At 39.0% G+C, this 16,324-nt stretch overlaps 2 protein-coding genes across 2 annotated transcripts in view; one reads left to right on the top strand and one right to left on the bottom strand.

Annotated features, from left to right (window-relative positions):
• The window catches only part of LOC107097287 (lysyl oxidase homolog 2A-like), a 28,550-nt gene extending 14,989 nt beyond the window's left edge, over positions 1–13,561 (top strand). The window contains exons 4-14 of the mRNA XM_015394384.1: positions 517–725; positions 2,942–3,158; positions 3,355–3,538; positions 4,826–4,977; positions 5,062–5,229; positions 6,763–6,928; positions 9,431–9,671; positions 9,806–9,921; positions 10,055–10,191; positions 10,626–10,737; positions 12,536–13,561. Coding sequence (XP_015249870.1) covers positions 517–725; positions 2,942–3,158; positions 3,355–3,538; positions 4,826–4,977; positions 5,062–5,229; positions 6,763–6,928; positions 9,431–9,671; positions 9,806–9,921; positions 10,055–10,191; positions 10,626–10,737; positions 12,536–12,606 — 1,773 coding nt within the window. The 3' untranslated portion in view covers positions 12,607–13,561. The remainder of the gene's footprint in view (positions 1–516; positions 726–2,941; positions 3,159–3,354; positions 3,539–4,825; positions 4,978–5,061; positions 5,230–6,762; positions 6,929–9,430; positions 9,672–9,805; positions 9,922–10,054; positions 10,192–10,625; positions 10,738–12,535) is intronic.
• The window catches only part of r3hcc1 (R3H domain and coiled-coil containing 1), a 14,326-nt gene continuing 8,767 nt past the window's right edge, over positions 10,766–16,324 (bottom strand). The window contains exons 6-9 of the mRNA XM_015394373.1: positions 14,032–14,102; positions 13,848–13,943; positions 13,626–13,758; positions 10,766–11,803 (exon numbers count right to left, since the gene is read on the bottom strand). Of these exons, the coding sequence (XP_015249859.1) occupies positions 13,631–13,758; positions 13,848–13,943; positions 14,032–14,102 (295 nt within the window). The 3' untranslated portion in view covers positions 10,766–11,803; positions 13,626–13,630. The remainder of the gene's footprint in view (positions 11,804–13,625; positions 13,759–13,847; positions 13,944–14,031; positions 14,103–16,324) is intronic.

Raw genomic sequence — 16,324 nt, 5'->3', positions numbered from 1 at the left:
TAGCAATCGCCGGCCCTGTGTATATATATATATATATATATATATATATATATATATATATATATATATATATATATATATATATATATATAAATAAATAATAATAAACCGTGAACCGAACCGTGGATTTTGTGAACTGTTCCACCCCTAAAATATATATATATATATATTGTGGGATTACTGTGGGATTACTATGTGTGTATATATGTGTATGTATAACTTAATCCAAGTAAAGTGATAGTTTAGGGAATAAAACCCTAAAACAGGCCTGGCTTTTTTTCTAGAGGGTTAACATCTAAACTTCTCAGCATTTTACCTACAGTACAACCGTATCAGTTCATTATTATTATTATTCTAAGCCATTTAAACAGGGATTTTATGAAACATCATTGCTTTAAGCTATTTGCAACCACATTTATCATTTGTTCAGCATATCAGGAAAGTGACTGATGGTTGTTTTTTCTTTGCATGTGTCCATCTTAGAGGCTCTAATCAAACTCTGCCTTGGCTTGTCAGGGTCTGACAGTGCAAGTGGAGGATGTAAGGATCAGGGCCACCTACTCTCACAGAAAAAGGATCCCCATCACAGAGGGATTTGTGGAGGTGAGAGATGGAGGCAAGTGGAGGCAGATCTGCAGCGAGGAATGGAGCGAGATGAACAGCAGAGTCATCTGCGGCATGTACGGTTTCCCCTCTGAGAAACCTTTCAACGTCCGACCCTACAAGTGAGTTATGGCTCTGTGGCAGACATCAAGCTTTCAGTCGGGCTAATTTAGCCTATGGAAAGTCTGTTTATGTGTTTGAAGGTTTACTTTTGGTTGAGTTAAAAACAGTTTTTGGAACGAGTAAACACTGAGATGTAGCTGTTTAGTGAATTCTTTCAAATTCACACATTTAAGAAGTGAAAGCAGTCATTTGTGGCGTACCAGGCCGGCTGGTATCCTACGCTCTTTATGCTAAATATACAGAACTGCTGGAATGTTGTTACTCTTTTTTTAGGATGTTTTTTTCTATTGGTGGGTTTTCTAAGTGTAGGGCCGATAAAACCTAAACTAAACAGATGTTAGGAAACATTACACAATCTGCTTTGTTTACTCTGCCGGTCACTCATCCATTTTTCCTCTCTGAGATTAAACAGTCCTGGCCCTGCAGATTGTTTTTTTCATCAGACGAAGTTGTAACAGATGAACCGTAGATGTAGACTTGGAGGAAACTGAATGTACTTCAGTCTAAAACAGTGGCTTTTTTTGGGTGTTTTATTCATGTGTGTGCCGACATGTGAATATATTTAACTGATCTCCATCCCATTTAAAGCTGCACGGAGCGCCCAACACTATGAAAACAGCGAAATCATGAGCTGACTGAGATCAAAGCCAGATTTCTTTACATGAACCGTCAATCATACGGATGACTGGTTGTAATTCTGCAGCCCGATCTGGACATTTTATTATTATTTTATTTTTTTTACATTTTGCTTGGAATGTCTGCTGCATGGGAAAATGAAATATCCCGCCCAGCAGGTCAGCAGTGGGCCCCGCAATAAATATTTAAACCATCAGGCAGATTACAAAGAAACACTGAACAGTTTTCAATCTACCAGGATAAAAGCATTTGTTTCAAATTATGTTTCAATGTGACATAGTCTCACTTTTTATTAAGAGAGAGAAAATTTGTCTTAATAGGGGAAAAAAAAGAGATTTACATGAAAAATTTATATAAAAATTAGCCCCATAGCATAATTTTAGTTTGACATTTACTTAAAAAAAATACTTTTGAGTTCAACTTAAGAAGCATCAGAATAAGCCTAAATTATCTGCTTTATCTTTATATATTTGCTTTTTTTTTAGTGACCCTTAGTTTATGATTTCCATTCATGCACTAAGAATCCTGCATCCCGTCTTCAGCAAACCTGCTCAAATGAACAAGGCCTGATGGACTAAATAGTGATGAGTGAATTGAGGCGATTTCAAAGCAGGGCCGTACCCAAACATTAGAGATGTCCCGATCCAGGTTTTTGCACTTCCGATCCGATAGCGATATTGTTTTTGGACTTCCGATCCGATACCGATACTGGCCGATACCAGCCTATCCGAGCATGTATTTAAGTTTAAGTTAAAGTATTTAGCCTTAGTTGTAAGACTCATGTTGAAAAGGCTTTTAGTACTCTTGATAACATCTAGCCAGCTGAATTAGGTGAGATTGAATAAAACACAATGATTGGTAACAACAAACTTACCTGTTTATTAAGAGATAAACACAAACTGGACAAAATTATGAATAGCAATCTGAAATTGCACAGTGAACAGTAAAACCGTAAACAGTTAAAGGTGCAAGTATTGCTGTAAGTGTTAATAAAAATGCAAAACAGACAAGAGTGGAACATAGTCTATTAACTTAGAATCAGGACTCTACTCTTGAAAAAAGACACTGCTTAAAAAAAAATCAGTGCAAATAATAGTGAACTATTACACAAAAATGCCTTATACTCCCCAATCTCCTCCACACCTAGTCTCCATCTACACATCGTGCAGGATAAAATAATCCCACATGGCTGACATTTTCCCCGCTATCTTCCAATTCACCTGTTTTAATGGTTAGGCCGGGAGACAGACCCAAAAAGACCTGTGGGTGTGTTGAAGGTGTTCTGGAAAATGCGGACCGGATTCGGGGAACACTGGCGCAAAATAGTGGAATGGATCGTTTCAATCGGCGAAACTGGAAAATACGGACTGGATCGGCAGTCTGGATCGGCATTTTTACATGCCTTGCCGATACGCATTTTTTTGCCAATATCGGCGTCCGATCCGATACGTGGATCGGATCGGGACAAGCTTACCAAACATCGCAGTATAGTTGCTCCAGATGACCATCCTTTGCCATCGCTGGTTTAGAACGTTTCTTTAAAAGTCAAATTATTAACCCTTTGGTTATTTCTCCTCAGAATGTTGGCTAAACGCCGTAAGAAGAACTACTGGGGCTTCTCCGTCAACTGCACAGGCAACGAGGCCGACCTGTCGGACTGCAAACTTGGTAAAGAGATCCAGCTCAAAGGCAACAACACATGTCGGCGGGGCATGCCTGCTGTGGTCAGCTGCGTACCTGGACGGGCCTTCGCTCCGAGCGTCAGCATGGGTTTCAGGAAGGCCTACAGGGTGGAGGTTGGTCTGACAACTAATACCGTGGCTCAGTTAGCTGTTCACTCCACTGCTGATCTCAACCTCCTTACATTTTGTTATCATCACATTCCTCATTTGGTCTTTATTGGGATTTTATGTGATAATTGTGCAAACATTTCAACTCTTTTTATTTGAAATGATCCTCATCTACAGCATGTACATGTGTTTATTCATTCAGCAACCCTTAGTCCGTCTAAGAGGGGGGGCCATGATCGGCGAGGGCCGAGTGGAGGTGCTGAAGAACGGAGAATGGGGGACCGTCTGTGATGATAACTGGAACATCAGAGCGGCCACGGTGGTGTGTCGAGAGCTCGGCTTCGGCAGCGCCAAAGAGGCCCTGGCTGGAGGCAAAATGGGTCAAGGTAACCAGATGTTTGATGCTAAAATATATATTCTGATGTATAATAATTGGACTCCTTGTAAAGAACTAAAGTATCCAGGACTGTACAGTAGCAGCTGTTTAAAATGACCTTTCCCAGTCAAACACCAGCTGAATGGGCGCCTAATCCCCTGCAACTCGCAGCAAAATCCCCTCCATGAACCCGACATATGTTTTTACTCTGACTCACCCTTTCACTGAATTACAGAGTCTGACCAGGAGGAGAGGACGCTTCTCTTTAGATCCTAATGTCTACAAATCATGATAGAAAGAATATTTTCGTACAAAGATTGATGTTTAAAAAAGGAATTGTAGGGGACCATCCAAGGGCTCAAGGAAAGGGGGGAATTTGAATGGCTACTACTGTATGTCCAGCTGTGAAAATGAAAGCAGCTCACCTGCACCACCTCTATATCTTCTACTTCTGCTTCTTTGTCCCACTTCAGTCTGTCTAGACCTGAGGTCAGCACATGAAGCCAGTAGGGAATGTATGGAGCGGCACATTCATGTTTTCACTCTGAGCTTAACTCTGAATCAGTGAAATGCAATATCCCACAGCTACAGAAAATTCATACAGCTGCAGGAAAAGTTGTTTTTTTCCTCCTCTACCCTCTAAACAGAAGAGTGCACAAAATGTTCCAGAGAAGAAAACATGTTTTATGGGTTTTAGGAGAGGAATTCTTGGTTGGAGAGTGGACAAGCTTGTATAAGGGACTAACCTCTCATCCTGCGACTTTGTAAAGAAAATAAGAATGCATGTCCATGAGATCTTATCTTACCAAATATTTATTGTTTTTTATTGAAAATAAAATAATTAACATTTACCAGCTGTAAAATGAACCTGATTTGGAGAAGGCGGCCTCTTTTGTCCGACCTGTCATGATACAGCCCGGCGAACATCTGGAGAGTGATTACAGATGGTTCAGCATTTTCTTACCGCCCTTCAGACGTTCGTTTCATCTGTCAAAGCTGACTGCTTGCTTCCTTTGCAGTGTAATGTTACAGTCATCTTCCCCTAGTAGAACATTCTGTCCAAAAAAGCAAAGCTCTTCACTAGAAAAGGGGACTTATGCTGTTTCACTTGATTTCAGCAGGTATTTGGAGGTTCTAAACCCAAACAAATCGACATATAACTAAAAGATGAGATATAAGTTCATTGATAACAAAGAGGTTACAGGTGCTGGAAGATGATCTTAAATAGTTTTGTTGAGGTTTCTTTTATTTTATGTAGTTATTAACTGATTTTTTGTGTTTGTTTGTTTCCCTGCAGGGGTGGGGTCTGTCCACATGAATGAGGTGGAGTGCTCTGGGTTTGAAAAGTCTCTGACTGAATGTTACTTCAACCGCGACTCTTTAGGCTGCAGCCATGAGGAAGACGCTGCAGTCAGGTGCAATGTTCCTGCCATGGGCTTCAACACCCGGGTGAGTCAACTGCATCCGGTTTATGGATCGAAAGGAAATGTCAAATAGAAGCTGAAAGTAATTGGTAGCCATCTCTCTCCTCAGCTTCGGTTAAATGGCGGGCGTAACTCCTACGAGGGCCGCGTGGAAGTGCTGGCAGAGAGGAACGGCTCTCTGGTGTGGGGCACGGTGTGCAGCGACAGCTGGGGAACCATGGAGGCCATGGTGGTGTGCAGACAGCTGGGACTGGGCTTCGCCAGCCACGCCTTCCAGGTAATATTTCTTCAAACAGCCAAACACAAAGCCTTGTGTTTCATCATCTTCTCATAACCCAATTATAGTTTTTCTCTACCAGAGTTTCTGTCTGTTTAAAAAAGGTAATATTTTACTTCTAAAACCCAAATATGAGGATCCATCCCTATAAATGCTCAGTTCTTCCTGCCAGTGGAAGTTCTATAGGCTGACGTTTGACAAGTCCTGACCAGACATTACTATTTTTCTCCTTTTTCTTTTTACTTCAAGTAAAGGAAAAGAATTTCTCTTTCCGAAGGAGTTTGCACAGGTTTTTACTTGTTATCATTTAAAGTGAAAACTACCAGTCAGAAAAAGAGTCCTGGAGATGGGAGATTTTTTTCCCTTTGGTCATATTATTCCTAAGGATTTTTTTTCTTGCCTGTCCTGCACAATCAATTTACTCTGTGCTATTTATCATATGATTACACTCTATTATCTTACGTGTTTTAACAAGAAAGCAGTCAGAACTTGTAACCAGACTCTAATTTGAAGGAAAGGAATCACATTTCCGAACATCTGTGATCAGTTTCCACAATGTAATGCTTATAAAACACAGATTTAACTCCTTGCAGTTCTGGAGGCAGTAGATGATGATGGGTTACGGCCACATGAGAATGGATGAGATTACGTCAGCCTGCATGCTGGTACTTCCTAGCTTTAACCCTGTTCACTGAATCAGTTTCCATCAGCTCTTTCTCTAATAGCTTTATTCATCCCAGAAGGCAAAAAATACAGGCAGCTAGGAGAAAACGTTTAATGGATGTAAAGGTGGAGCAGATTTCAGACTGCAACCTCTAAGCTGGACTTAAATGAGAACTTTGAAGCTCCTGTTATTAAAACATATGTCCTCACTGAGGCAGCATCAACCTTCAGTCCTGATTATCAGTTATGCAAGTGAATTGAGGGGGATGGGGTTGATGAGGGCAGAGAGGCTTCAGAGTGGGAGAAGGAGTATTGCAGAGCAAGACCTCTTCAGACCCACCAGTCTGCTTCATTTCTTACCCATAAATGGTTTTCCAGGCAAACCTGACCGCCAGATGGAACATATGATGTTAAATCTACACCCCTGCATATCTGCTCCTCTCCTTAGCCCACCAGCAGATACATGAACGTCCCCCAGCTGGGGCTTTGTTCACACGTGTTCTCCGCTTTCAAGACAGTTGGTGGAAAGTCTGACTTTTCCCATTCGCCAGATTTCCATTTAGTCTGCAAAATTGTGCAACAAGGCTTAGTCAGGGCAGGAGGTGGGGGGGCGATCATCTGGGCAAACCCTCGGTTTTTGTACAGTGTGGGGGTTTGGTTGAACTATCTGGTAAGATTTATGCCAACGGTTGGATAATGGATTTCATAATGTGCACAATAAAAAACAAAATGAGAGAAAAACCTTTATTTTGAAGTTTTAAAAAGCCAGAAGTGGATAAACAGAAGTTTTTATGGAACTTGTTTATTGCTGACATGTTGCTTCTGCCGCAGCTGGAAAGTAACGCTATAACATCTGCCTGAAATCTTCAGGAGACCTGGTACTGGCAGGGAGACGCGTCCGCTGATGCTGTGGTGATGAGCGGAGTGAGATGTTTAGGAACCGAGCTGACTCTGGATCAGTGTCTGCATCATGGCAAACATGTTAGCTGTCAGAAAGGAGGCGGACGCTTTGCTGCCGGGGTTTCCTGCACACAGAGTAAGAAAAAGAACGAAAGCCCTTCATATATGTACAATATTGAAAATTATGTAATGTAACCTATTTTATGCCAGTGTGCTAAAGAACATAGAAATAGAACCGGTATATATTATTGTGACACATTTTGTTCTATTATAACCAAAAAACTCAAATCAAAAGCACATCGAACAGACATTGTGATGGATTGACAGAGTGACTGTAGAGCAGATAGTAAAGGATAGATTTATTTCTTTTTTTTTTTTTTTAGAAACTTGCGACTCATTATTCATTTAGCTTTCTTTACCCTCTAAAATCAGACCAGATTGAATCTTTGGATCCTCTATAATAGCGCCTCATAGTGGGTAGGAATTGTAAAGAAGCACCTAAAAGGTATTGGAAGCTTAAGCAGGTTTTATAAATTTATGTTTTAGTTTAATTTCCCCAATAGAATTACATTAAAATACCAAATAATATGTTTTTAGATTTGTGTTTCGATTTATTTCTTTTCATCATCTCAAAACCCCAAAATACAAATAAATGGCAACAGAATTCCTACGAATTATATTTAACCAAATAAGGTTCTGTTTTATTATTAGGTCATGAAAAATGTACGTCTCTAAACCACTTTTATTTGGCTAAACTCAGGACATAATGGCTTTTTGGATTTCAAAGGTTGCAGACTACTGATCCAGAGCAACCCTTTAAACTATTAACTTCAGCATCTAGATAGAGGAAGAGTATAAATGTCCCCCTAAACCGACAGGCCATCCAAGGAGAGTATCTTTAATAAATGATGTCAAGAGTCCCATGGTAACTCTGCAGACCTGCCAACAGGACATTTGTTAGTCATACAGTATAAGCCTTCGTCATGGAAGAGGAAAACCATCGTCCAAAGCAGGAGTGTCCAAAAGTTTTGGCCATGGAGGACAAAATGTCTTTATTCAGGGTGCAACAAAATTTTTATCAAAACTTTTTCTTTTTTTTTTTGCCTACCCAACAATGATGTCATCTCTTTCCTAATTTCTATAAGAAAGAGATAAATATTTAGATCTAAAACTAGTCTTGTGGGTGTGCCTTTAAAAAAATAAAAAAATAAAAAAGTAGCAAACAATGTCCTAAAATAAGGAAGGTTTATAATCTTTGTGCAGTTTCGGTGTGCAACAAGAAGAGTATGTGGATATGCTCTATTGTAATATTAAATGTAATTAAAAGCAAAACAGATGGTACTTAGTCTTAAACCTGACATTGTCTGACCTAAGTCACTTTTGGTAAATGAAAATTACAACTAAACATTTCAAAAACATTTACCTGCATCCACTGCCTCAGCTGACAAACTATATGTATGCCATTCTTGAAGTCTTGTATAGGGCCTCATTCCATAGGGTCACAAATGGCCCCGAGGCTGCACTTTGGGCAGCCTTAAGCAGATAAAACCTAAAGTAAAAATGTTTGACCTACATGCAAAGCATTCTGTTTACATGAGAACACCCCCCCATGGTGGCACACGGTGGTGGCTGCATAATGCTTGGTTATTTATAATGACATTCACAGGAGAGTATATGGCATAATAAGTAACCAAAACCTAGGACTGGTTAGAAGCATAAAAAGACTGGAACCAGGGAGGAATTTTCATTTCCAGGATATCGGCGCTCAACATTAAGGCAGCTAAACATGCTCAGTTATTGTTGGCTAATATATTCCAGTTTTGAGCCTGGATTTTTATTGCTGATCAGCTAGTTTGGACTCAGTTTTACAGTAGTTTATAGTTTCTAGTCAAGCAAATTAATTTTAGAATGGCCCAGTCAAAGTCCAGACCTAAATTCAATTCACATTTGAACATTTTGTTTTTTGAATCTATGAAGGTGAGAGAGATATAATTTGATATAATAAAAGCGATGCTGCATAAACAAACAGCATTGGCTCTAACTAAAGAGGGCTGGATCCATAGGGGAAAAAAAAAAAAAAAAAGTCAAATGATGTTAAGTTTTTAGGCAACAGAAAAGATGTGATTATTACCTAATCAGGTGTATTTTTGGCACTCAAAATAAAATTTAAAAAAAGAGGGATACCATTTAATTTTTTCCCTCAGGGGAACTAGTCCTTGAAGTGACAGGTCCAGCACCCCCTAGTGGCTAAAGGTTTCAGTGTTTCAAAGTTGTAATTGCTGTACCGGTAAATGGGATTTAAAAAAAAAAAATAGTGAATCTGGGAGGGATAATAAAAAACAAAAAATATTTAAGAATGAATGCCACAAACTGATTTTCACAGGTTAAATATTTTTGAATGGATCATGTTTATCCTCTGAAACAATGATCACCTGCTTGATGTTGCTCTATACATTAAAATGTCTATAAAATAGCAGTCTTTGTTTATGTGACAAAATGAGAAAAGTTTAATACTTGTGGCACTGTGTATGATAGGTGCTTTCCAAACTGGCCAAAGTGTTTTATTTCCAGGATTGTTTTTTAGGAATTTGTCTTTTAAGCTGGGATCTGTCACTCATTCTTTTCTCCCCCTATGCAGCGGCTCCAGACCTGGTCCTCAGCGCTCAGGTGGTGGAGCAGACCACATACCTTGAGGACAGGCCCATGTATGCCCTGCAGTGTGCCCATGAAGAACGCTGTCTGTCCAGCACGGCCGACAAAGCCAGCCCAGACTCCTACCGCCGCCTTCTACGCTTCTCCTCCCAGATCCAGAACAATGGCCTATCAGACTTCAGACCGCGGGCGTCGCCTCATTCCTGGATCTGGCACGAGTGTCACAGGTGAGGCCCCACCAGGGCATGCTGGATATTGGATCAAACTAACATGATTTAAACAAGGATTCCAGAGTTTTTATAAAGTGTCCAGATCTACGGACACTGTGATATTTAAACACTCCTTTCCCTGTATAATCCAGACACTACCACAGCATGGAGGTTTTCACCCACTATGACTTGATAAGTCTGAACGGCACTAAAGTTGCAGAGGGACATAAAGCCAGCTTCTGTCTGGAGGACACCCACTGTGACGAAGGTGAGGTCAAACACTTTACTTCCTTATTTCTAATAATTAACATTTAGATTAAAGTCTCCAACAGCGAAGGTTATTTCTTTAATAAGGTTAGAGTTCTTTAAACGTAAACTGTAAACGTCTGCTCTGAACTCAGGTATACAGAAAAGGTACGAATGCGCCAACTTTGGCTCTCAGGGCATCACCGTCGGCTGCTGGGACACCTACAGACACGACATAGACTGTCAGTGGATCGACATCACAGACGTGAAGCCGGGAGATTACATCTTCCAGGTACTAAATCTGCTCTCTTAGTGGTGGACCAGACCGTCACTAACTGGAACAAACTTCCAGAAAACTGTAAAATTGCGGAAAGCCTGAGTTCCTTTAAATCTAGACTTAAAAACACATTTGTTTAGGATTGCCTTCGACTGTTCTGGTTAAACCGTTCAACTGAAACATCATTAGTTCAACTTTTTTGTTTTCTTTAGTCCAATTATTTTTAATATTCTTGTTTGTTTCTGCATTCTTTTTTTCCTACTTGCTTTGATTGTTTTATTTTCCTATATTTTAATCTTGTAAAGCACTTTGCATTGTCTTTTTACTGAATTGTGATATACAAATATATTTGCCTTGCCTTGCCTTAACTGTCCATCTACGCTACTGTTGCATAACTGAGCGTCAGCCCATGAAAAATCTGATTTCTGACGCCGCTTTCCTTCTTTCAGGTCTTGATAAACCCAAACTTTGAAGTTGCAGAATCGGATTACACCAACAATATAATGAAGTGTCGCACTCGCTACGACGGACACCGGATATGGACCTACAACTGTCATATAGGTGAGAGGATTTTCCTCTTCCACATCCTGACATCTTCTCCGGTTTTGAACATTCTGGTGGAGTAAAGGAATGATTTTTCCATCAGAAAGCCTTCTGCCGAGGTTTAAGGATGCATTTTGCATTGGTGAATATTTTAATGTTGTGTTTATCAACAGAAACATGATCCTAATTTAAAATCCCAAAGAACAGAACCAAGAGGAACATGGTGGTCCAAAAGGCCCACAGTCACACAAACTATGAAGTATATCATTACTTTTAAATTGTGAAACTCTTTAATTACAGGACACTGCAGATAGATCGATATAACTAGAGACACAGATATACACATATATAGCATTTTATTATTTATGAGTTATTTGGACTTAGACTGATTTTATTTTGTCATTTTGTACACACAAGTGTCTACAAAATGAAATTGAATGCGTTGTAGCTCTACTCCTCATAGAACAGGTGGATAAAGGGGTCAACTTTGCTCAACCTACAGATAAAATAAAACAGTACATTTGTAAAAGGATAAATATCACATATTGATGAGCTGGAAAACTGTCTTTAAAACCTCCTATTAAATAATTACAACAAAATGAATGGAACATGTTGAAACTTTTATTAACAAAAAGAAAAAAAAAAAGTTAAATCATGACATTTCTTCATTTAGAAGTTAGTTATATAAACAAATCAACACTTGTTAACATTTTTAAACTGTGAAACAAATGGAAATTAACACTTCTTGAATAAGGCCAGGCCACTTAAAAGATTATAGTTCAAACCAGAATAAAATTAACGATCCAGATGAACTGAAATCCTGAAAATATCTTTTGGATCCTTTGCAGAGATCTTTGACTTGTTAGTGCTGACCAACAGTGAACAGTCAGAGGTCGGGTTTAGCTATAAAAACACTCAGGGTGTGTTTGATTTCAGCAGCTGAATTCCTCCAAGGACCCGGTCTATCTGGACTGGCTCCTTGCAGCTCCGTGAAATTAAAGAGGCTGGAAGAGTTTTGGCGGTGGATCCAAACAAGTCCAGCCTTCTCTGGCATTCACCGCCCATACGCTCTGTCGGCTTGCAACTGTAAAAGTTGAAACACAAAGCAGACAAAGAATGGATGCAGATAACATTTTCGAGGAGCTTCAGCAGCAGTACTTTCATCTATTTATAGTCCCCAAACTGCAGAGATCTGAGCTTAAATGTCAGCCAAACTCATTTGGACAGGGACAGATAAAACCTTTCAATAAATCAAACATTACCCGCCACATATCTGACTCAATAACCATTTAAAACAACTATTTTCATTCATTTCAGACGGAACTATTAACGTAATTGCATTATATTCATCACTGTTTGGCGCCATTTTCCTTTTTCCTCTGAGCACTGAACAGTCAGCTTGCTTGGACTACATGGGAAACACAAGGATACGTAGGTTACGCCGATCCCGTCCTTCAAAACAGGCTGCATTTGTTATCCGCCTAACAAGGAGTCTTCCAATCCAAACAGGCCTCGGCTCCACGCTATGACGAATCTTGCCTCCGGAGGATGAAGCCCCTGAATTTAAACTCAGCAGAGATTTGCCTCTTTTTTTTTTTTCTAGAAAGTGAACCATCAGTCACTTTCATCCTGCCAATACATCAACTGATTGGATTCCTTAAGGCTGTCCAGCCCATCCGTAGAAACCAGAGACGAAAAAAAAAACAAATAAAATGGATAAAGAAAAAAATACTAATTTAAAATCAGCCCTGTAGGTGGAGCATAGCTGTTTAAATTTAAAGAAATACTGATGATTTCTAAATGTGTGACTTCACAGGTGGCACGTTAAGTTCAGACTCTGAGGACACGTTTCCAGGACTGCTGACCAACCAGCTCTCTCACAGGTAGACCAGAGCAGAACATCGCAAAGGACGGCACCAGGAGGACTTTTGGCAACCACTAGAGGGAGCCGCGTGCCGGGTTGTTATTGTGCTCAGGGTTCAGCTGGTACAATAAATAATGGCTCAATAGGAAAAATGAACTGAATGCATTTACCCTATTCAGTTGTCTTTTGCTGTTTTTTGTGCTTGTTTTTTTATTTTTTTTATTTTGTCATTATGACCTGGTGCTCACGATGCAATAATGATCGCAGCCGCGTAACTTATTAAACCCTGGTGTGGCGATCGCTGCATTGGAAACCAAAGTTTTAAATGTGTGGGGACTTCTTCAAACCACAACCCAGACACAATGTTACCTAGAAAGAGTAGTTCTTCCTTTGCATGGACTCAATTTATCCTCTATTTAAAACATTGCACTGTATACTAAACAGCTGTGATGAAAAGCAGCTTTAGAAATCATCAAAATGTGTTAAAGAGTCCAGAATTAGCTCATCATACCATAAAAATATAATTATATAGGAAGCGCCGTGCCAAAGCAGTGTTGTCAAGATTGGATTGAACATGTAAAAGTTACAGAAAAATGACATCCAATTCTAAATTGAAAATAAAGTGGACATTTCTAATTTCTGAAAATGTTGAATACAAAGCTTTGGATTCACTTCCTGCAGTGCTTGTAGATGTATCCGACATATTTTAAGTCAGAAATTTAAGTTAGGATAAAAGAGAAACATAGAACTTTGTACACTCATGTTCATTTAAACTATCTCCATCAGGGACTATGGTCACATTGTGAAAATACTGTAACAGCCTCATGTGTTTGTGAAAATACTTTATGTATCTGTAAATGAGTTTGAATGTAGAAACGGAAGAATCCTTCATTTTGCAAGGATCCGTTTCTGATGGTTTTTAATATATTGAAGTAAATGTGGAAATGCATTAGGATTTTAAATAAAACCTGTTGAAAGCAGACAGTCTCTCTTTGATTAAATATATGAATAAAGACGTTAAATAAGTTTGCTCTGTAATTACCGGTTTTAAGGCTCAGAGTCTTGTAAGTATCTGTGCAGTCTGCCTCGCCCCCGGATGCCTAAGGCTCTGGACACCATCCGTTTGGCCACGGCGCAGTCCGTCCTGGGACGCTCCCTCACCGGCTGGAGGAACTCTTTAAGGAGGACAAAAAGTATTCAATCTACATCTATAACAAGCTAGATTTAACCCGAATAGTCTTCATGGGAGCTGAAAGTGTCCCACCTGCTCTTCTGACAGCCTTGCCCTGTGCTTTTTTACTCCCTTGGAAAAGAGCTCGAGCCTTCAGCATTGGATGGCAGATGGAGAGGGCGTGCAGCGCTGTAAACAAAACACACAACCTCCGTTTGTTTTAGTGGCCATCAGCTCAAACACGGCTCATCAGGTTTAAGGAAAAAAAAGCTCCGACCTGCTTCCTGGCTGGAGAAAACACCAAGAGCGTGTGTGTCGTCCACCCACTTGATCTTCATCCCACCGTCACTGAGGCAAAAATGGGAGAACAGAGGTGAAAAGAGCTCGCTCTGGATTATGGATAAGATGTAAACGACAAGGAAAGGAAAACCATGAGTGAAAAGTTTTAAATTATATTAAAATATAAATATATATAGAAAAAATATAAATAGAATAAATATATATAGAATCTTTTAGCTTATAGTTGTATTTTTTAGGGGCTACTGTTCATAATAGATCTAAACATTAAAAAAAATTCTAGAATGAGTTAATCGCTATTTGAATACAGCAGTCAATTATTGCTCTCTAAGCAATCATTTGCAAAATAAATATTGTGTACACCAATATTTTAAGGACAATATATCTGCTAGATAATGTGAAAAATAGGTTTCTATATATGCTAAGCCACAGACCAGAGCTTTGACCTAAGAATGTGTGAGAAGACAAAGTCCATACCAATAAAAATATTGAACAGCGGCCACCTTTAATCTGGCCATGGGTGAGTCAAAGGATGTGTGTCCCAGGCAGAAATTAGAAAAACATTTTTCATTCATAATGCATTTACTTACAAAAAGAAATTATAATAGGCTAATTATTATATACATATTATAGGGGTGAGAATTGGTATGCGTGTTGCTATACAATACTTACCACAATACTTGGATCACAATGCGATATTATCACGATATTGCAATATGTTGCAATATTTTTCCTAGCTAACAATAAAGTATATTAATAGAAAAGCAAGTGTTGTATGTGTTCATCAGAAGATATTGATCATTTAGCTATTTTGGTATCCATGTTGTTTGGGGTTTGAATCAATCCATGTCTTCCACTGTGGCTGCCTCATCTACAGATATGGTGCCGCGCCGCACAGCAAGAGGTTTCCATGGTGCAGTGCAGAGGTAGACCATTTTCCCCTCATTATTTTAGGTAAAAATGTTTTGCTTTGTTTTTTTATTATTGATATTAGGAACAGAAATATTTACATTATATCGGGCATCGGGAAAAATAATAACATAATGGATTTAATCCTCCATAATCTATGTAAAGAAGAGCATTTGAAGGCACTGTGGGTACGATGAGTGTTCACTAAGATTAATAAACAAATAAAGCAAAGTAGTACAGCTCCCTGGAATAAGATCTGAAACTGTTTAGCACAGCAGCAGAGAATCTGATCATTCAATAAATTCAGCAACAAAAGGCAATCAGCTACAAACTGCCAGCAGGTAGAGCTCCTGCTGTGCTTTTCCTGTGTTTGATAGTGGAGGAAATCAAAGCATTTCGGTTTTTACTAAGCAAGTTGAAAAATATGGGCTGTTCAAGTGAGTAGCACTGCTGCTTTGCAGCAAGAAGGTTCCAGGTTCGATTCCTGGCTCAGGGTCTTTCTGCATGGAGATGGCATGTTCTTCCTGTGCATGCATGGGTTTTCTCCAGGTTTTCCAGCTTCCTCCCACTGTCCAAAAACGCAACTAATTAATTGGCTCCTTTAAATTCTCCTTAGGTGTGAGTTTGTGCATGAATGGTTTTATGTTAGCTATTTTAGCCAAGTGTCCTTTTTTCTTTAGGACTGTTTGAACTCTAAGTTTTAGTATAAGACTAAAATTAAATTTGATTTAACAATAACTTTATTGACAAAAGGCAAAAAAAATCCTAATTCTAATTATTTCTACTAAAAAGAACACCTGTCCCTATGGGAATGGCTCTCATTTCCATCCTAAAAATGTAACCTTTAACTTTTTGTAACCTTCGTCTAGTGGCGACCACATTAGTGTTCATTTTACAGGAGAGCTAATGGTAGGCTAGAAGCGTTAGCTCCATGGAAGAAGGGAACAAGGAAAAATATCAACTTTAACTAAACCATTTATGGGTCGTCATTTCCAAACACCTCATACATTTGAATGTACAAACAATGAAAAAAAAAAAAAAACATTGCTAATTAACTCTAAAACAGAGATTAGCATGCTAATATGTCATGCAATGTTAAAAGGCTAAACATTGTCATTTTCCACAACAGTCGAGTGACATCTGAATTCATTACAACCACTTTTGGTTAATGTGTCTACAGGCTTTGATAATGTAGAACAAATCAAAATATTTCTAAAAATATGTTAGGTTTTCTGAAAAAACATCATGACTAAACTTTACTGTAATTGGAGAATCACGTCTTTCAGAAACCATTATTTTATATAATTGAATAAATTATTTTTATCAATTTCTGCAAGTAAACATTTGAAGGGCGGCCTTCAGTT

Source organism: Cyprinodon variegatus, unplaced genomic scaffold, assembly GCF_000732505.1.
Source record: "Cyprinodon variegatus isolate N-32 unplaced genomic scaffold, C_variegatus-1.0 Scaffold682, whole genome shotgun sequence".
Taxonomy (NCBI): Eukaryota; Metazoa; Chordata; class Actinopteri; order Cyprinodontiformes; family Cyprinodontidae; genus Cyprinodon; species Cyprinodon variegatus.
Note: the sequence above shows the minus strand (reverse complement) of the source record. Positions and strands in the feature narration are given on the sequence as shown.